Source organism: Littorina saxatilis, linkage group LG17 (assembly GCF_037325665.1).
Source record: "Littorina saxatilis isolate snail1 linkage group LG17, US_GU_Lsax_2.0, whole genome shotgun sequence".
NCBI lineage: Eukaryota > Metazoa > Mollusca > Gastropoda > Littorinimorpha > Littorinidae > Littorina > Littorina saxatilis.
The window spans coordinates 8,095,252-8,117,231 of record NC_090261.1 but is presented as its reverse complement, the minus strand read 5'-3'; the positions used below and the strand labels follow the sequence as shown (position 1 = coordinate 8,117,231).

The 21,980-nt window shown below is 41.6% G+C and overlaps 2 protein-coding genes across 2 annotated transcripts in view; one reads left to right on the top strand and one right to left on the bottom strand.

The window, feature by feature from the left end:
- LOC138951835 (uncharacterized) overlaps positions 1-2,648 on the top strand; it is a 53,079-nt gene extending 50,431 nt beyond the window's left edge. Inside the window, exon 2 of the mRNA XM_070323395.1 lies at positions 2,340-2,648. The gene's annotated coding sequence lies outside the window, so the exon portion shown is untranslated. The remainder of the gene's footprint in view (positions 1-2,339) is intronic.
- Positions 271-18,257, bottom strand: LOC138952508 (kinesin-like protein KIF28). Its single transcript, XM_070324193.1, has 14 exons — positions 18,120-18,257; positions 17,309-17,497; positions 15,629-15,829; positions 14,616-14,735; positions 11,199-11,333; positions 10,189-10,352; positions 8,107-8,215; positions 7,736-7,803; positions 6,883-7,013; positions 5,862-5,946; positions 5,274-5,395; positions 4,085-4,145; positions 3,301-3,427; positions 271-651 (listed from the first exon to the last, which is right to left on the bottom strand). The coding sequence occupies exons 1-14, from the start codon at positions 18,195-18,197 to the stop codon at positions 271-273; spliced, it is 1,971 nt and encodes a 656-aa protein (XP_070180294.1). The 5' UTR covers positions 18,198-18,257.
- Positions 18,258-21,980: the final 3,723 nt, after the last annotated feature.

Genomic DNA, 21,980 nt, shown 5'->3' with positions numbered 1-21,980 from the left:
CGAATAAAGATTGTTTCAACATTCTACAAAACTCCCACGGCTTTTACGAGTACGATCGTTTTTACCCCGCCATTTAGGCAGCCATACGCCGCTTTCGGGGGAAGCATGCTGGGTATTTTCATGTTTCTATAACCCACCGAACTCTGACATTGGTTACAGGATCTTTTCCGTGCACACTTGGTCAGGTGCTTGCGTGTACACACGAAGGGGCATAAGGCACTAGTAGATCTGCACATTAGTTGACCTGGGAAATCCGAAAAATTTCGACCCTCAACCACGAGGCGGCCGCGATTTGAACTCATGACCTTCAGATTGGATGGCCAATGTCTTATCCACTAGGCCACTGCGCCCGTCCGCCAACTTCCACACACATCTCATTCTTCTCGTCACCTTGCCAAAGACAGCGGCCAGAGCTTCAGCCTGCGCTACTTTTGGCAGGAGGTCGGCGAATTCCTGGAGCAGCAGAAGCGCTGCTGTTTGCGCACGAACGCTGCCGGTTGGTTGAAGTTGTCGGGCCAAGGGATGATTTTCCGCAAGCTCTGTTAGGCATTTCTCGTGCATGTGCTTTGGAGCGTTTGGGTTGCCTGTGATTCTGTTGGATGGGAAGCCCACAAGGATGAACCACTCACATGCTCCCAGCTTGATGTGATCCTGAGTGAGTTAAATATAGCGTTATTTAACCATGGGCGTAAACCTGAATCTTTGGGTTAAATATAGGGTCATTCAACCATGGGTGTAAACCTGAATCTTTGGGTTAAATATAGAGCCATTTAACCATGGGCTTAAACCTGATTCTTTGGGTTAAATGTAGTGTCATTTTAACCATGGGCTTAACCCTAAATCTTTGGGTTAAATATAGCGTCATTTAACCATGGGCTTAAACCTGAATCATTTTAGCAGTATACTTCAAGTGAACAATTGGGCTACCATTGGTGCATTTTTAAGGCGAATATTTGTTCTAAGCTGCAAGTATAAATAGTGTCCTGACTGACTTTATCAAGTCTTCAAAGGAATCACACACACACACACACACACAAAATGTCAGAGTAAGCATAGTACTTGACAGACTTTTTTCTGTCGCTATGTGGAGAAAAGTGCAGTGCACATACATTTTTTTGTATCTCTTATTTTCCCCATAGGAGCCTTGTAAGTGTACAAGAGGAGATACAGTACGAATAGCCCGTGCGTTGAGCAGAGAAAGTAGGTCATTTTAAGCTGACAACTTTCGTGCAGCCGAATTGGAGTTTTACTCTATTCCTTAGCAAAACTCCGGTACCGAGCGAGTTAATTGCTTTCACATGTGTTGCTGAGGCGAGCTTGGCTGGCCTTAAGCCGACTGACCACAGAGGGGCGCGTTCTTTTTACCCTCTCCTTCTTTTTCCACCCCCTTCTTTAGGTTGATGATTATTAGGCTTGGCGTTTCCTGCTGCTATACCCACAAACGTATATCTCTCCCCCTTCCCCCCCCCCCCCCCTCTCTCTCTTCCTCTATTTTGCCTTCTTTTCCTCGATATTCCTTTTTTCCGTATATTCAATACATGTATTCATTTACTAGATGAATACCCGCTTCGCCGGGTACCGGCTTCGCCGGGAAGAAGTAGAGCCTGGGACCCGGCTTTGCCGGGTGTACGCCGGCTTTGCCGGCGCACCACACGGAGGAAGGGAGACAAACGCGGCTGAAAACACTGGAGAAGATAAGGAAGAGTTACTGGGAATGGATCGAGAGAAAAACCAAAATCGCTTCAGCGCTGCGCGCGAAAAACCAAAATCGGTTCAGCGCTGCGCGCTGAGAGCACGTGGTGAAATATCTCATCGACCAGATTTTGTGCAGGGTGTATCTAAATATGGACACCAAATTTGAAGCAGATCCATCGAGAACTTTGGCCGTGCATGGCGAACAATCACACACACACACACACACACACAGACACTAGTCGTATATATATATAGATTCAGTAGAATGTAGGCTTTAGGTTAACCATATATATGGCTAATGCGAATGTACAAAGACGATTGAGACTGGTGTGTGCAAACGGTTTTTGTTATGGCAATGGCCGTTGGTGCTTGGAGCACGAGTTGTTTTTGCGGGTCAGTTTAATGGGCATGGGTTTGCCGTTTGATATGAACGTCTTGTGTACGTTTTGTGAACTGAAGAGAAAAGAAGTATTGGTGCGTGTGACATTGCTCAGTCTTTCAGAGACAGTTTGTAATAGGAAGTTTTGCAGTTCGTCTGCGTTTTTGTCTACCTACAAGTGTTTGGTATCTACGGATACGTTGTGAGGTTTGTCGTTTAATGATATATGTGTGTACATCATTTTTCATGTGGGTTTTCTTAATAGAAGAGCTTTTGTGTATATTTGAGGAGTTTAACTTCAGTTGATAAGGAGGCTGGCAGCAGGCTCGGGGCCCTCCACCTCCCCTCCCCTTTGCTCCCGCGCTGCCAGAGCGAGATTCTCAATGGTCCCGCTAGGGTGGCGCGGGAGGAAGCCCCGTTAGCTATAAAAGCCGCTGTCCTCATGAGGTCGGGAGAGATACACCGAGTTGGGCAAAAGGTGCGAGAACCTATGCCATCTGCTTGGTGCCTCTCCCTGGGGAAACATTAAACTGGGTACAAGGTGCTCGAGCTTAGGCCTATGTTTGATGCCTCTCCAGAGCTTTCGATACGCAGCTACAGTCCCACTCGGTTTCCACAAGGCTAATTAGAATAGTGCGCGCTACTCTAAGGTTACCAACAAGCAGTGATTGAGCGGCGTCGCACGATTTGGTCCAGGCCCCGAACCCCTGCCCGATTTTTCCTGCAGATTAGGACTTAGGTTTTGTTTTTGGAGAGTAAGATAGGTTGCCAGGGTACCTACGGGTCATGCCCGATTTTTCAGCCATTTAAGGATTTAGATTTTATAGAAGAAGAGACTGTATTTAAAGCCAACCTAGATTCTTTATAGATACATTTTCTATGGAAGAACCCACGTATGTTTTTTTGATTGTTTTGGTCTGAATACAATTTGAAATCCTATTATACTCTTGTTGATTTTGCATTCTGTTCGTCTGGTGCGTGTGGTTTGAATGCCGTCCTGACAAATGTCTTTTAAAACCGCATGCACGATAACATCTTAGACACAGACAGTTAATATTTCCGTGAAGCTATCACCGCTCGGCTTTACAGCTACAACCTACCAATTTAAGCAGAAACAAATGTTATAACAATTTAATTGGAAGCTATGAAAAGTGCTGTGCTTCAAGAGTGTAAAACAGATTTTCTGACTCAAGGGCAAAGGTGAGCTAGCGGAAAATCATTTGTACCAGATGATTGAGAGTAGTTGTTGTGTGGATGGGACGACCGTTGACATGTACAGTGGCTCGCCTGCTGCAAGGTGCAATGGACATGGTGGACCCTGTGTTGACCAGTATGGCATGCCACGGCTGGATTCTGCAAGCAATAATTCAAAGAACAAAATATGAACAAACTGTGAAAGTAATCACTGTTTAAAACTCACTGGGTTGTTTTTCAATAAAAGTGTGTGCACATGTGTATGTGTATGTTTGCCTCTGTGTGTGGGCCTCTCTATGTGCATGTGTGTGTGGTTTGTATGTGTGTTCCAGTGTGTGTGGGTTTGTATGTGTGTTCCAGTGTGTGTGGGTTTGTATGTGTGTGGGCCTCTATGTGTGAGTGGGTTTGTATGTGTGTGGGCCTCTCTATGTGTGTGTGGGTTTGTATGTGTGTGGGCCTCTCTATGTGTGTGTGGGTTTGTATGTGTGTTCCAGTGTGTGTGGGCCTCTCTATGTGCATGTGTGTGTGGGTTTGTATGTGTGTGTGTGGGTTTGTATGTGTGTGGGCCTCTCTATGTGCATGTGTGTGTGGGTTTGTCTGTGTGTGGGCCTCTCTATGTGCATGTGGGTTTGTATGTGTGTGGGCCTCTCTATGTGTGTGTGGGGTTGTATGTGTGTGGGCCTCTCTATATGTGTGTGGGTTTGTATGTGTGTTCCAGTGTGTGTGGGTGCATGTAGAGGGGAAGATCATTACAAATCGCACCTTTTATTCAATAATCTAATCACTTTCAAATGTGCACAATGTTTTGTTACGCACCCCAATCCAGAAAGCTCAAGGCTGACTTTCTTCGTGCCACTTTTACCCACAAGAAGATGACCTGGAAATGACACAATGCAATCTGAATATACACCAAGAATGATCACTCAATAATGAAAGTATGCCTGCAAGATCACACAATACTATACCGAAGTACCCAAAAAGATAACAATAAGAATCTATAAACGATTTCCAAAGAAGAAAGCCCTGCACACTTGGACAATGAACTAGGACATGCCTGTATGCTTTGTTTTCAGTTCACACACAAAGGTGATTGCAAAATTTAGATAAAACACCGGAAGTTTATGGATAGGTTGATCACCTGGAGAGGTTTGACAGAAAGTCTTGATGAACTCACTACATGTGTACTGATGAGACATACCTTGAGGAACTAAATACTCAAGTACTGATGTCTCAAATACAGACATACCTTGAAGAACTAAATACTCAAGTACTGATCTCTCAAATACAGACATACCTTGAAGAACTAAATACTCAAGTACTGATGTCTCAAATACAGACATACCTTGAAGAACTAAATACTCAAGTACTGATGTCTCAAATAAAGACATACCTTGAAGAACTAAATACTCAAGTACTGATGTCTCAAATACAGACATACCTTGAAGAACTTAAAATACTCGAGTACTGATGTCTCAAATAAAGACATACCTTGAGGAACTAAATACTCGAGTACTGATGTCTCAAATACAGACATACCTTGAGGAACTAAATACTCGAGTACTGATGTCTCAAATACAGACATACCTTGAGGAACTAAATACTCGAGTACTGATGTCTCAAATACAGACATACCTTGAGGAACTAAATACTCGAGTACTGATGTCTCAAATACAGACATACCTTGAGGAACTAAATACTCGAGTACTGATGTCTCAAATACAGACATACCTTGAGGAACTAAATACTCGAGTACTGATGTCTCAAATACAGACATACCTTGAGGAACTAAATACTCGAGTACTGATGTCTCAAATACAGACATACCTTGAGGAACTAAATACTCGAGTACTGATGTCTCAAATACAGACATACCTTGAGGAACTAAATACTCGAGTACTGATGTCTCAAATACAGACATACCTTGAGGAACTAAATACTCGAGTACTGATGTTTTAATAACAGTCTAATTACACATGCAATGTCTCAATAACAGACATATCATTACCTTGTGGAATTAAATGCTTCACAACCCCAGACAGCTGAGCATCCTCAGAAATGTTCTGAAGATACGGTGTGGTGTCAAACTCAGGCTGGTGGATGTTATACACTAAAGATCCCCAGGTGCCTCTGAAATTAATTCACTGACGTTAAGTGGAACCCTCCTATTAAGACGTACACAAATCTAAGAAAATCAGGTCATAAACTGGAGTGAATCTTAAAATGAAGGTACATTTACAGGATCTTTTCCATGCACACTTGGTCTTGTACCTGCGTGTACTCACAAAGGCAAATAAGGCACTACCAGGTCTGCACATAAGTTGACCTGGGAGATTGGGAAAAATCTCCACCCTGAACCCACCAGGTGTGGCGGGATTCAAACCATCGACCTTCCGCTTGGGAGGCCAGCGTCTTATCCACTAGGTCATTGCTCCCGTCTTGGGGTCATACACACACACACACACACACATAAGAATACATTTTGTGTCCAAACACAAATATTCACATGTATGCATAGACAGACAGAAAGACGGAGATGAAGACACAGTTGCAATCAGAACAGTTGAAGACCAGTACAGAAAGCAGACAGTTGTACCCTTTTTCTTTGGAGTCTTTCTCTTTCCAAGGCAACTCAAGCTTCTTCATCTCCGACCTGCATACTTCTATTGACTTCTCAAAATCTGAAAGACAACAGACAGAGTGAACAAAACCACTTCTAAAAAATGAAATCCCCCCTACCCCTCCCCCCTTTTGTTTTGTAACTCGTTATCTTCATATTGCGACTGTTGCTCCTCATGGAATTCAAGCTAATCGTTATTGTTTCTTTAACTGAGAAGGGCAAGTGTTCTTCTGCAATATGAACGCAAAAGTTCACAAGAGCATACCAGGAGCTAACAGCAGCCGGACCACCTCACAAATAGTTTCCTACAATTGTCTCCAACAGGTGTCTAACGGCTGTCATACAAGAAACGTTGTGTTACTGTAAATAGCACACGGTAAAGCCACCAAGGCTGGCAGACAACTCTGTCAGTGCAGATCTGCTGTGAAGAGAGACTACTGCGTCACCCTGTCACAAATGGGTGGCCATTAAGGCGGTCCTTCATTCAGCCTGAACTTGAATCGACTTCGCAAAGACTTGGCGAAGTCTTTTTACTGAAAACTAAAGGGCGGGGATGTAGCTCAGTCGTAGCGCGCTGGATTTGTATCCAGTTGGCCGCTGTCAGCGTGAGTTCGTCCCCACGTTCGGCGAGAGATTTATTTCTCAGAGTCAACTTTGTGTGCACTCTCCTCGGTGTCCGAACACCCCCGTGTGTACCCGCAAGCACAAGACCAAGTGCGCACGAAAAAGATCCTGTAATCCATGTCAGAGTTCGGTGGGTTATAGAAACACGAAAATACCCAGCATGCTTCCTCCGAAAGCGGCGTATGGCTGCCTAAATGGCGGGGTAAAAACGGTCATACACGTAAAAGCCGTGGGAGTTTCAGCCCATGAACGAACAAACTGAAAACTAAAGCTTCATGCATGCGGGCAGCTTCCTGAAGTATAGTTCGCGCAGACGACTTCGCCCAGTTAAAGACAGGCTTAATTGGCAGGGTTCACTGTACCATCCACTTACTTATCTTTTCTTCCTCAGACTCAGCGGAAGCCATTTGAGTCTGCATCTGATCCATCTTTCCTTTCCATGTCCCGATGGCTTTGTCAACGTCAACGTCATTCACTACTGGTTTTTGAGACACTTTTTTAGCTCTGAAAGAAAAAACATGTTTTTATCTCTTGGTGTGAATTTTGAGCACACACAATCATCTTATTCTTCTTCTCGTATTAACAGTAGCATGTGCGGAAGTTTCTCAATTTCAGGCATGCGGTGCAACCATGTTACGATGCCCTTTTTTTAAGATTTTACAATTGTATCCATTCTCTTTTTTGACTCAATCTTCAGTATTGGTGACAATTAATGGTCGATCAATTTCTTCGCTTGGTACTTTGCAATCAAAACAGGAAGCTTTTTGAAACTTAATCAGCAATTTTCAACATACCATAGAGAAGCTATCATATCTGAATAAGCGTGATATGCTGTGTGAATTTTGTGGAAATTATGAAAAGAGGATGAAATCGGCACAATAATGACCTCCAAAAGTTGAATTCGGACAGTTGCCCATTTTGTGGGTTGCTTGTGTTGATCCTGTCGAGTTTTATGGTGACCATACGTGGGTTCACCAAAGATTGTACAAGATCGTTTTAAATTAAAAGAAAAGACAAAATCACTTACAATTGAAATTTTGATAAAAAAAGATTGCATTGTATATCCATTATCATTTCCTGAATCTCTCTCACACACACACACACACACACACACACACACACACACACACACACACACACACACACACACACACACACACACACACACACACACACACACACTCACTCATGTCCTTAAGAGAAACAATAAGGACTGCCTCAACTACCTGTGGGCAAAACGAAGAGTTGACAATGTTTCATCATAGTTCCGGGACGCAGGGCTGACAGTTGCGATCTGAAAATAGAAATATATATATCTCATTTGACTCAACATTCCATAAAAAGAGAGTAAAATATTCACCACAGTTACAGAATAATTATTTGAAACAGTTGCCACCCCCAATTCCCCCGGAAAAAAATCATGTCTTAAAAAGGAAGGAGTCTCAACATTGGAGGTAAATTTACTGTGAACAGAACGAAAAAAGCAATAGTTTGAAATGGGTCGGTGGAGGAGGGAACCTTAAATGGGCAGGGGGGGGGGGGGGTGGGGTGGGGGGGGGGGGGTCTTATATGGGAGATCCACTGTGCTTGAACCAACCAGAGTAGTGGCACAGTTGCCTCCCAGCGCTTCCTGCATCAGACGAGTTAAGGACGTCTCCCTGTATGGAACAAATGTTCGCTTCCCCTTCTCGGCATTGGCAAGGGCGCTGAAATACAAAGATAATTTCTCATGATTTAGTAGCATTATCCGCCTTTACGACGACGGCCAGATGTAAAAACAAGTCGCGTAAGGCGAAAATACAATATTTAGTCAAGTAGCTGTCGAACTCACAGAATGAAACTGAACGCAACGCAACGCAGCAAGACCGTATACTCGTAGCATCGTCACTCCACCGCCCGTGGCAAAGGCAGTGCCCGTGGAATTGACAAGAAGAGCGGGGTATTCGTTGCGCTGAGAAGGATAGCACGCTTTTCTGTACCTCTCTTCGTTTTAACTTTCTGAGCGTGTTTTTAATCCAAACATATCATATCTATATGTTTTTGGAATCAGGAACCGACAAGGAATAAGATGAAAGTGTTTTTAAATTGATTTCGAAAAAAAAATGTTGATAATAATTTTTATATATTTAATTTTCAGAGCTTGATTTTAATCCAAATATAACATATTTATATGTTTTTGGAATCAGCAAATGATGGAGAATAAGCTAAACGTAAATTTGGATCGTTTTATAAATTTTTATTTTTTTTTACAATTTTCAGATTTTTAATGACCAAAGTCATTAATTAATTTTTAAGCCACCACACTGAAATGCAATACCGAAGTCCGGGCTTCGTCGAAGATTACTTGACCAAAATTTGAACCAATTTGGTTGAAAAATGAGGGCGTGACAGTGCCGCCTCAACTTTCACGAAAAGCCGGATATGACGTCATCAAAGACATTTATCAAAAAAATGAAAAAAACGTTCGGGGATTTCATACCCAGGAACTCTCATGTCAAATTTCATAAAGATCGGTCCAGTAGTTTAGTCTGAATCGCTCTACACACACACACAGACAGACAGACAGACAGACACACGCACATACACCACGACCCTCGTTTCGATTCCCCCTCGATGTTAAAATATTTAGTCAAAACTTGACTAAATATAAAAAGCAGATCACCACTTCTTCTAGTACCCTCGTAAAATAAAGAATTCTAAATGTACATCAATGTAATGTGAGACCTCGTGACAAAAGTAAACGTTCAGTTGTTGATGTTCTTTTTTTTGTTCCAGTCTCATCATGTACAGTTACATAGATGCACTAAAGACCGATCATGCGCACTGTATGACAGGAAGGCTTTTCTAGCCAATGCAGAGATGAAAACACTGGTCAAAGACATAGACAGTAAAATATATGCATTTTGTACAGTTTGATTTTGCACGTTTTGAGAATGAAAACCCAATGCGAAAGGTTTGACAGCATGTTTGTTTTACAAAAAACATATACAAACAGATGCTTTTTATAAGTTACTGTATTCAACATGCTGGTTGTAGATCCATATTACTTTGATCTGTGCTTGTTCCTGTTGCTGAATGCACATGATCTGAATTATTTTTGCCAACATTCTTAAATGTACATGTAAAACCTTTCACTTAGCATCATGAACAACGGAACTGAGCTGACTTGATCACACTGGCAAGGCCTGAAACACTCATTTGGATTTAAAATTTCTGCTAACATTCAAAAATGCTTTTAAATCCTTTATTAAGCTTGATCTTCTTCTGCTTCTTCTGCGTTCGTGGGCTGAAACTCCCACGTACACTCGTGGGTTTTTTTTGCACGAGTGGAATTTTACGTGTATGACCGTTTTTTACCCCACCATTTAGGCAGCCATACGCCGTTTTCGGAGGAAGCATGCTGGGTATTTTCGTGTTTCTATAACCCACCAAACTCTGACATGGATTACAGGATCTTTTTCGTGCGCACTTGGTCTTGTGCTTGCGTGTACACACGGGGGTGTTCGGACACCGAGGAGAGTCTGCACACAAAGTTGACTCTGAGAAATAAATCTCTCGCCGAACGTGGGGACGAACTCACGCTGACAGCGGCCAACTGGATACAAATCCAGCGCGCTACCGACTGAGCTAAATCCCCGCCCTAATTAAGCTTGATGAGCAATGATATTAATGTGCTCACTTGATGACACTGGCGAGACCTGTGAGACTTCTGTTGATCATGTTCCCTTCTCTCAGCCGATCCCCGGTCGCACCGGTCGTTGACGCACGCTCACTTCCAGCCAGGTCCACAAACTTCAGCTGACTTTTACGCTTCACACGTCTGCCGTCTGCTGTCACCATGAACTGAAATCAGCATGGAACAATCATCATCTTCTGCTAACTTTTAAGCTTGACACGTCTGCTGTCACCATGAACTGAAAATAATAATAATTCACCATGTACAGAAATGAGCATGGAACAATAAGATAAGATAACTTTAATGTCCATTTTCATTTTACGTAAACATGGAAATTTTTCTTTTGGCACCACATCGCATTTCTAATAAGACAAACACATACTTGATCATAAAGTATAATCACAAACATAAGTACCCTACTAAAGTCAGCAGTCAGCTTAGTTTCTTTGTTCATGAGGCTAACACACGGTCGTCACCATCCTCTGCTGACCGGGTCTCTGCTACTGACAGAGACTCATCAAGCAAAGGTAAAGCGCATCACCAGCTTGTCAACTATATACAATATTTGGTGGCTTGTTGTTAGACCAGCCTTAATGTCGGTGTGAGGGAGCATATCATTTTCTGTTTCATCTGTATCGATCGAGGCCGCAAGGTGATTTTCTCCCCGAGGACAGACTAAAAGATGCTAGTCTGGCAAAAAGCAACCAAACATAATTTTTGTCATTATTTATGTAGTGCAAAAGTACTTACAATCATTGACAGGGAGCTAATGTTGTGAACGTAATTTCAGGGCCTAAACGCACGTCAGAAGTTCAAGTAATCACATCATTCTTGTATGTGACCTCAAATGTAAACTTTGCATCGCTTTTCTTTGAGTCTAAAACTGCACAGAGCTGCCAACATATTTGAGAGTTCACCAAGTGTTTAGCATGTGCCATTCTTTTCAGACTTGACATACATGTTGTATGCATTTCAAGCGCTTATTTCCCTGTGTTTCTCTGATCTGTTCCCACCTGGTTGAAGTGTAATGTGACGATGAGGTGAGAGCGACTGCTGTTGGAGTTCATGTTGGTGGCAGCAATCATGCGGTTCTTCAGGCCTTGCTGCAACAGCTCCTCTGTCTGGCCAGCACTCTTCACTGGCATCACCTAGGTTACAAAACGCTGAACGTGTCACAGTAATAACTCTACTTCAAGACATTCACAAATCTGGAAAAGTGGGTCTTAAAAAGGGGTGTGTGTGTGTGAGAGTGTGTGTGTGTTTAAACAAAGGTAATTTAATTACCCTTTGAGGGAAAAGTCTGAGAAAATGGGGTGTCAGTATACAGGAAGTCTCAAAGATGACGGTTGTGAGACAGACATAATTCACAAATTTACGCATGTGGTGAATTGGTCAGCTCTCTAGCTTTTTTACCAGGTTATGTCAAACAAACAAACAAAAGTATGATGGCCTGATACAATCCACTCTTGATCTCAAAACTGAAACAGCAAAAGCAAGTCTTGCACAGACACTGAGTTATTTTTTATTCAAGAAAATAAAGACCACTGAAGTTAGCTTTACATAGCTCAGTGATCTTTGTTTGAATTTACAAACAAACAATTCAACAACAACAACAAAACACCACCAACAATAACAAAATCAACAACACCCATTACGTGTTAAATTAAAAAAAAGAAAAGAAAACAATACATCTTCACCCGATTATTCAGAAGAAAAAAAAAGACAGGAACTTACAAAGTATGTGGACAAATTGGTTCAATGTAACCACGCAAACAACGAAGCCTCAAAATAACCGGCACGGTTGGCCTAGTGGTAAGGCGTCCGCCCCGTGATCGGGAGGTCGTGGGTTCGAACCCCGGCCGGGTCATACCTAAGACTTTAAAATTGGCAATCTAGTGGCTGCACTCCGCCTGGCGTCTGGCATTATGGGGTTAGTGCTAGGACTGGTTGGTCCGGTGTCAGAATAATGTGACTGGGTGAGACATGAAGCCTGTGCTGCGACTTCTGTCTTGTGTGTGGCGCACGTTATATGTCAAAGCAACACCGCCCTGATATGGCCCTTCGTGGTCGGCTGGGCGTTAAGCAACAACAACAAAAGCCTCAAAATAATTGGTCAAAGTCGACTTCACAAACCTGGCTGCAAGAAACCTTGGCACTGAGTTTTCGATAAAAAGACTTTGCGAAAATAGAGAATACTACATGGCTTGCTGTGTCGTACCAGATTTACACGAGTTGTTTTTTTAAATACTGAACTGCGAGCGAAAGCGAGCTGTTCACTATTTGAAAAAGCAACGAGTGTAAATCTGGTACGACACAGCAAGCCATGTAGTATTCTGTTTATCCTACATACTGTATTTACGTGTATTTTACTGAAAATGTCCCGCAGTCGAGGCAGATAAATTGAAGACGCTTGTTTTGGAACCTCGATCTCTTCTAAAGCCTCGTGCAATCTATTACGTCAAAGCAAAGAAACGTCACTCTGAAAGTGTGGCGTGACGTGTTAGTTCTAAAGATTCATCGAGGGTAATTAGCGAGCGCAATTTTTGTTTCTATAATGACGTTTGTCTCGGTGACTTTGGCATCATAAGCAGTGGAAAAACAGGTCCCTGCCAGACTTGCTTGACATGACCTCATTTACATGATATACACACGTGTGATTTGAACGATTATTATCTCACGGGTGTCTCTCTCACGTATGTAGGATAAGATATCTGTACTCACCAATACAAGGACAGCACACACAAAACATGATAACAAGGAAAATGTACTCATCAGTACCAGAAACGTTCTTATAAGAAATTGGACCCAATTTCATATAAGATTCTTGTAAGAGTCTTGTATGACAATTTCATATATGTGGCTTATAGGTATTTTAAATGCAAATGAGGTAAATTCTTATAAGAAACTTATATGAATCATATATGAACCTATAACCTGAGCTCATATAGGTCTCTTATATGAATCTTATATTCTCTTATAAGAAAGCTATAGGTCTCTTATATGAAATGTTCATATATGGGACTTATAAGAATCTTATATAAAACCTACATCTCCCTTATAGGATTCTTATATGTCTCATATATGATATTTATATGTCTCATACTAGACACACGACCTTGACCTACATTTGTGTTTACAAGGGAAATAACACCTGCTTAACCCAATTTAACTGTCTTGACTGTGAATTATAATGAATCCAACTGCAAAATACCTTTTGGTTCAGTATATATACATATCTTTACTGAAGTTGTGTTTATTTTGAGGGCAAAAACAAACAGATCTCTAAATCACTGGTCACAAGAAGAGGAGTAAGACATGCATTGTCCTCTTCAAATCCAATACTTTGAAACTTGAAATTATGAACAAGAAACAACAAACAAGTTACAGCCACAAATAATTTTCTTGAATATGCACAGCTGTCACAGTTTCTTGTTGCTTGAACCAAAGTACATGTAGTGCTGGTAAACATGATTTGATCACCTGATGCAGAACCAGAACTGTAAAGTAAAACAAATAATGGAGGGAAATTCTGGATTTTGAATAAAAACACAAACCTGTCAGTGTCAAGCTGTTGGGTTGGTTGGGCTGCCAGCCACCCACAAACATCAGCATGACATAAACATTCTCTTCACATATTCATACATCAAGTCCAATTATTTCTGTGAGAACTTTGCATTTTAGTCCTGCTCTTTCACTGATTTTCTGCTAAACATCCTCACAGAGCTGCTGTCACAAAGATGGCCGTTCAGTCAGGGGGAGATAATGCTCAAGGCAAACCATCCACTTCCTGTTCATATATGAAACATATATGAAAGCCAGTATTGCCAGTAATTCAGCATTGTCCAATATTTTTCTAAGTCCTGAATTCTCCCATGCAGAAACTAAGTGATGATTCATATGAGTCATATAAGATTCATATAAGAAACATATAAGAGAACTATAGGTTTCTGGAAGTGCAGGTTCTCATATATGATTCATATATGATTCTTATATGAATTGGGGTCTTTTTCATATAAGAGACTTATAAGAAACCTATTCCTACAACTGACATACATAGCTTTTTACTTGTCATATATGAAACTTATATGTTTCTTATAAGAAACTTATAGGTTTCTTATATGTCTCTTATATGTTCATATATGTTCATTTCGTACGGGCATCAGTACCAGAAACACATGACAAACAATAAAAACATGTGTTTTTGGTACTGGTGAGTATATTTTCATTGTTATCTTGTTCTTCTCACCTGCAGTCTCGTGTTCCTATTCACACAAAAACATGTCAAATTTTTCGCCTATAAAGGCTTCTTCAGGACGTACCACAAAAAACTACAGAGGTCGATTTTGTGAAGTCAACTCTGGGCTCAATCAAGGGCCACCCAAACACAAACAGATCTATGTTCAAAGAAGTTGAAGAAGCAAAGCACGTACTGCCAAATCCTGAACGTAGGGTCCCATCTTGGGTCTCGTTCTGATTTTCAGTGGCGCGTTAGTCTTGCTGAGGAGGTCCACAACTGTCTCATTGTAGATCTCACACAAGCTGAAGGTCACCTAAGAAAATGACAGAAGTCATCAGCCCTACTTGATTGACACTTGCTATCTTGATACAGGGGAATCCCCCCTTCTAAGACCTCTACAAATCTAAGAAAATTGGGCCTTAAAGGTCCTTGTCTACATGTTTATACCGAAATCGCCATTTGACCATTAAAATGCAGAGTCTATTATCTACAAATATCAACAATACACCCCCTTTCGATCAGGAAAGACGAAGCCAGTGTAGCCGTTTGAAAATTCATTGTAGTATTCCAGCGTAATACTCATAGTAGGATATCCTTATTTGGAAAATGCCAAGCGCAAAACTCCTCTCAAATCCCGTGCATTTCGTGCGTTTAAAAAAAAAGCGTGGACAGCGCTCCAGTGTCAAACTGTTGCTGCACTTGTTTGGGCGTGGCTATAAGCATAGTGACATGAATTTGATTGGTCAGTATTTTTAGGCAAAGCACATGTTCTCAGCAAACAGAAAACAAAATATTGGAAGCGTGAGTCACGCTACCCAAAAATAAAAACTTTTTTTACACATATTTTTTTTTCTATAACTTTTTTCCCCATGGTTCATTCATCATCTGACATAACTTTTTAGCGAAATCTAACCATAAGATTATTGAAAAAAAGCAAAAATGTAGACGACCACCTTTAAAAAGAGGGAGTCTTAAAATGGGGGTAAATTTACAGAGGATATGAACAGAATTTAAAGTCTAAGAAAAAAGGAGGGAGACTTCAACTGGGATGGGGGGTCTTCCAAGGGGGGTTCCCCTTAATCGAGGAGTGAGTGCTTTACAGAGATAATTTCATTTTCTTTGATCTTTCAATTGTCTCTTGTGATCTTTCTTGATTGTTGTAAGTGTTAAAATGTCACTCTTGTCTTTGTGGACAACAGACTTCACCTTGTAATTCTGCTGAGGGTTGTCGCTCATTTCAGAGAAGAGGTGCTTGCAGCAGAGATGAACGAGGCCAGGACTGTTACTGCTCCCCAGCATAGTGAGGCTTTTTCCTGATCCTGTGCTGCCGTAGGCTATAACACACGCATTGTATCCATCCCATGCCTTCTCCAGTGCAGGTACCCCAATGTCTTTGAAGATTACTTCCTGCGCGTAAGACAAGTTGAAGGTTAAAGCAGTAGTCAGAGTCTGACACATGCTGGAATTCAAAAAGATAGTGAAATAATGCATCGAGTCCTAGTGAGAAAAAAAAGTAAGATTATTGCCGGGTCAAGCAAGGATTTAATTTCAACTGCCTCGCCCGTCAACCTCAGCTGACAGTTGAAACAACAGGAGGAAAAGTGGCAACGTCCTTAAGCTGCTAATGATTCGGCAAAAAACCTTTAACAAAACAAACAAAAATATCGACTGAAGGGTTACTTGGTTTCGGTACGATAAGGGACTTATATGTTTCGTAAAAGCCAACGCACTGACTAAAGCTGGGTTCTGAAAATTTTCAAAACAGCACATTAACAGACATCTGACGGATCAGCGACCATAAGGAAGCTTTAGTCACACGAACGGAAAGCAAGGTAGAAAAGCAGCTTTCGACAAAAACAAAGAGGCAGTCAGTGTGGCCTTTTTTTGGCCCTGCTAAGAAAACATTCCAATTTTGAATTTCAGTTTGCTGATGCAGCTGCTAAGCCGTCTGGTCATGCCTCATGTTAAAAATCATGAAATGGGAAATGTATTCTTGTCTCTGACATCAACGTGCACGCATGCACACCACGGTAACATGAAACTGGGAAATGCTTAGATGGCACCGCGTACATTGCACCATTTTGCATCTTTGGATAAAAACATTCACGGACCGCCTAAGCTACTACTTGGTGCTTCTTGACTTCGACTATGTCCCATCGGAATTCAGTTGAGGGGGAAAACTATCTCATTGTCTTTTTCTCCCAGGCCGAACCCTGGACAGTCTGATATATATATATATATTATACTTAACTTGACTTCTCTGACACTACAACAGCAACAACATAAATGGCAAAGTAAAGGCAAGCCCAAAGTCAAAGAGAACTAGCCTTTCATAGCTTTCTTTCCTTCTTTGTTTATTTGGTATTTAACGTCGTTTTCAACCACGAAGGTTATATCGCGATGTAGAAAGGGGGGAGATGGGATAGAGCCACTTGCCAATTGTTTCTTGTTCACAAAAGCCTTAATCAAAAATTTGCTCCAGGGGCTTGCAACGTAGTACAATATATTACCTTACTGGGAGAATGCAAGTTTCCAGTACAACTACAAAGGACTTAAAATTTCTTACATACTGCTTGACTGAAATCTTTACAAAAATTGACTATATTCTATACAAGAAACACTTAACAAGGGTAAAAGGAGAAACAGAATCCGTTAGTCGCCCCTTACGACATGCTGGGGAGCATCGGGTAAATTCTTCCCCCTAACCCGCGGGGGGTCCTTTCATAGCTAAACAACTTGCACACATACACTACCTGCACAGCCAGCTGGGTACAGTGGAACCCCCCTTTTAAGACCTTCAAAAATCAGGTCTTAAAATGAAGGAAGCCTTAATTAAATTGGGGTCTTAAAAGAGGGTTCCACTGTACCAGAAACACTCAGAATTACCTGTCCTGAGTACCTGCTTCCTGGGCCGTCTGGCACCATTTCCCCAGCGTCATTGACGACAAATCCATCATGAGACCAAAAACATGAATCAAACACCATCTGGCGACTGTCGTTAGTCTCAGGATCTGTGATAGTCACAGTGTTGTCCGACATGGCAATGACATTCTGCGTCGTGATCTGCATCTCTCTCTGCAAAAATCAACACATCGTTGAATCAAACAGTGAGAAAGGTAAGTTTGTGAAATATTGTAATCAAAGACAAAATGAAACATTTTCATTTACAATAGTGGAATTCCAAAAAATAACTCTGTCGGGTTAATTTGTATGGGTTGTGAAAGAGAGAGTATCCCCTGACTAGTGACTGGCCTATTGCGGCCCTATGCTCCACAGGGAGTCTACAGGAATAACAACAGTGACTGGCCTATAATGTCACGTGGGGAAACTTTCACAACCCATACAAACGCAACAGAGTTATTTCTGAACATCGTATATATTACATTGATCTAGCGGCTTTTGTAGTAGATGGGACAATAATGAGACGATTAGAAGAAGAGTTGTTTTCATTGCCAGAGACGCAACAATCACAGAACAGCAGCCATGTATGTGATATGTCTGGAAACCAGGGGTATATATATATGCATAGCTTTTCTGTCTAAGTCTTGTGATGAAAAAAATATGTCCGCAAGTTTATAAATGCATCAAATATGCAAAATACGTTCCCTGTCTGCCCCAACCACCCCTAAACACACACACTACTCCTTGTTAATGTGTTATGCAAACGCACATATACACGGGCTTATCATGTACTCACAGAACTGAAAGGCCTGACTCGCACTGTTGCTCGCATGTGAACAGCCTCAGCCTCAACTTCAGATGCAGCGTTCTCCATCTTGCTGTGTAAGATGGCGTGTCTCACAGGCAAGGCAACAGTTCAGTAGCTAAGTCCAGCGTCCCCCTGGGAAATGAATTGAAGAAGTCTCCTGCTACATGTACAGTGGAACTTCCCTTTAAAGACCTTCAAGAATCTGAGAAAATCAGTCTTAAAGGTCCTTGTCTACATTTTTATACCGAAATCGCCATTTGACCATTAAAATGCAGAGTCTATTATCTACAAATATCAACAATACACCCCCTTTCGATCAGGAAAGACGAAGCCAGTGTAGCCGTTTGAAAATTCATTGTAATATTCCAGCGTAGTACTCATAGTAGGATATCCTTATTTGGAAAATGCCAAGCGCAAAACTCCTCTCAAATCCCGTGCATTTCGTGCGTTTAAAAAAAAGCGTGGACAGCGCTCCAGTGTCAAACTGTTGCTGCACTTGTTTGGGCGTGGCTATAAGCATAGTGACATGAATTTGATTGGTCAGTATTTTTAAGCAAAGCACATGTTCTCAGCAAACAGAAAACAAAATAGTGGAAGCGTGAGTCACGCTACCCAAAAATAAAATCTTTTTTTACATATATTTTTTTTTCTATAACTTTTTTCCCCATGGTTCATTCATCATCTGACATAACTTTTTAGCAAAATCTAACCATAAGATTATTGAAAAAAAAGCAAAAATGTAGACGACCACCTTTAACACTTTCGCGACGGGAGGTGACTATATTAGTAATAGCGCTGCAACGCCCACGGACGGGAAGTGACTATTTTAGTATTAGACATACAAGGTACACGACTCGTGATTGCTTCCCGGTTTTTGAAGCTTGCAGTAAATTGAGTTGTTTCCCTTGACACACTTGGTGTGCCCTTCCGCCATATGCAAAATTAGCCTGGTTTGTGCGGTTTTTTTTAGAAAAAAAATGAATCGAAGGCGAGCCTTGTCACGGGAGGAGATTCTCCGGATGTTGGATCTTGAGGACCCTGTAGATCATGATTCCGACGTGTTGTTTTCGCCTCAAGAAAGCGATAATAGCAGTGATTTTGAGGAAGAAACTGTCCTGTTGTTGCTGCTAGTATGAGTCGGCAAACTACACGTGTTAGGGTGGTACTGCATGAATCTTCGAATGTGTAGTTGCAAGGGGGGCGTGGCAGCACTGATAACAATGGATGGCTGGAGCCTAATCCTTTTGGAAATGTTCATAGGTGTACAGTTGGGACTTTGTTGTGAAAATGTGACTTATATTCAATATGGATTACCTAGACATCATTTGGTGAGTGTCACAGTTTTGTTTCATTTGAGTCAGGATGCTGTGAGTGAATGCGGGATTTGCTTGTTTTTTTCTTTGTACTGTCTCCTTATTTCTGTGTAGAATTTTAACAATATTTCAGCTAATTCATAGGTTTTACACCTTGTTTGGTTATAAAATTATTTATAATACTTTCTGTTAAAAAATAACTTTTAAAAAAGCAGTGGAAAAGAAAACACACACAAAAAAACGTTAAAAAACACAAATTATCCCCCTTTCACCCCCCCTTTGCTAAAACAAATCACGTGACAAACTTATAAATAGCACGACTGAACTGGGCATCCATTTTTTAATTAGTACACAAAATTTGGTGGTGATTAGACTTAATTCAAGCTTGCTAGACAGATTTCTTTACAGTTACTGTTTTTTGGGAAGTTTCTTGGTGGCAAGCTTGGGCAGGCAGGACGTTAACACCGTGGCAATGCTAGTCACAATAGTGTTAAAAAGGAGTGAGTCTTAAAATGGAGCCCAATTTACAGAGCTTATGAACAGAAAATGTGTAAAAGCAAGGTCTTAAAATGGAGGAAGTCTTAAATTGGGGGTTCTTCTTCTTCTTCTTCTTCTGCGTTCGTGGGCTGAAACTCCCACATACACTCGTGTTTTTTGCACGAGTGGAATTTTACGTGTATGACCGTTTTTTACCCTGCCATACGCCGCTTTCGGAGGAAGCCTGCTGGGTATTTTCATGTTTCTATAACCCACCGAACTCTGACATGGGTTACAGGATCTTTTTCGTGCGCACTTGGTCTTGTGCTTGCGTGTACACACGGGGGTGTTCGGACACCGAGGAGAGTCTGCACACAAAGTTGACTCTGAGAAATAAATCTCTCGCCGAACGTGGGGACGAACTCACGCTGACAGCGGCCAACTGGATACAAATCCAGCGCGCTACCGACTGAGCTACATCCCCGCCCAAAATTGGGGGTCTTAAAAAGGGGCTCCAATGTATTAACTTTTTGTCACAGGACTTATAACCTTTCTCTGCAGTACGAACTTTAATCCAAAAACAAAGAGACTGCCAACGTTCCAAACTTCAGAATGAAAAAACGAGAAAGGTATGTTGTTGGAACGTTTAATTATTTACAAAACAAAACGTTACGTTTACAGATAATATATATCAAGCCATGCAGCGGTCTTGTAAGTGCACTGACAAACACTAATTTGACAAAACTTATCTTGACAAAATGGTCAGTCGCTTGCAGAGAAAACACAAGCGAATGAGGCACACATTCCTGCAAGCGGCTGAACACCTTGTGCAGATAAATGTTGTCTAATTAGTGTTTGTCTGAGTAAGAACATTAGTTTCAAATTAGATTCAATCCTTGCACTGATCACGTTCATCTGCATTTTTAACTTAATGGATAAGCCAAATCTGTTCTGAAAGATGGAAGCCCTGCTGTAAGGCAAACGCATTATTCATCACTGCATCACATAGAAATGTGTAATGAATAGTCAGCATATAACCAGAAGGCATGATCCAGCAAAACAAACACATTAATTGTTCTTCTTCTTCTTCTTCGTTCATGGGCTTAGACTCCCATGTTCACTCATGTTTTTAGCATGAGTGGATTTTTACGTTTATGATCGTTTTTGCCCTGCCATTCGGGCAGCATACGCCGATTTTGGGGGAGGCATGCTGGGTATTTTCGTGTTTCTATAACCCACCGAACTCTGACATGGATTACACGATCTTTTCTGTGCGCACTTGGTCTTGTGCTTGCGTGTACACACGAAGGGGGTTAAGTCACTAGCAGGCCTGCACATAAGGTGACCTGGGAGATCGGAAAAATCTCCACTCTTAACCCACCAGGCGGCAGCGACCGGGATTGGAACTCACGACCTCCCGATTAGAAGGCCGACGTCTTACCACCATGCCACTGCGCCCGTCACGTTAAATGTTCAACACAGCTATCAGTACTAGAAGTACTGTGCATTAAGCACGCCCTTAACTGGGCGAAGTGGACTACGCGAAGTATACTTCGCAAAGCTGGCCGCACGAAGTTTTAGCACTGAGTTTTCCGTAAAAAGATTTTGTCAAGTCTTCTCGAAGTCGACTTTGGGCTCTCTTACATATGCCTTTCTTTGTAGCCATATTCGCCACTGTCTTATTTTTTGTAACCTTTCACATGGAATACTGAGGCTACATCACTAATGACTATATGTACTTGTAATCATCATTGAAGATGGATTCATTCATTCATTGCAGTGTTTCTTATTCTCTCCGGTGCCAGGAGCCTGGTTACCCACAATTCTGACTTAATTACTTCTGTTGTCTATATGTGGGTTCAAGTGCTAGTCTTTCGGATGAGACGAAAAACCGAGGTCCCTTTGTGTACACTACATTGGGGTGTGCACGTTAAAGATCCCAAGATTGACAAAAGGGTCTTTCCTGGCAAAATTGTATAGGCATAGATAAAAATGTCCACCAAAATACCCGTGTGACTTGGAATAATAGGCCGTGAAAAGTAGGATATGCGCCGAAATG

Excerpts from the sequence above, each read along its gene's own strand:
- LOC138952508 (XM_070324193.1), bottom strand. The coding sequence starts at position 18,197 with ATGGAGAACGCTGCATCTGAAGTTGAGGCTGAGGCTGTTCACATGCGA. Across the intron at positions 3,428-4,084 it reads CTTGAGCTTTCTGGATTGGG|AATCCAGCCGTGGCATGCCA; the intron begins GTGCGTAACAAA and ends TATTGCTTGCAG. Across the intron at positions 652-3,300 it reads CAACTACTCTCAATCATCTG|GATCACATCAAGCTGGGAGC; the intron begins GTACAAATGATT and ends TAACTCACTCAG.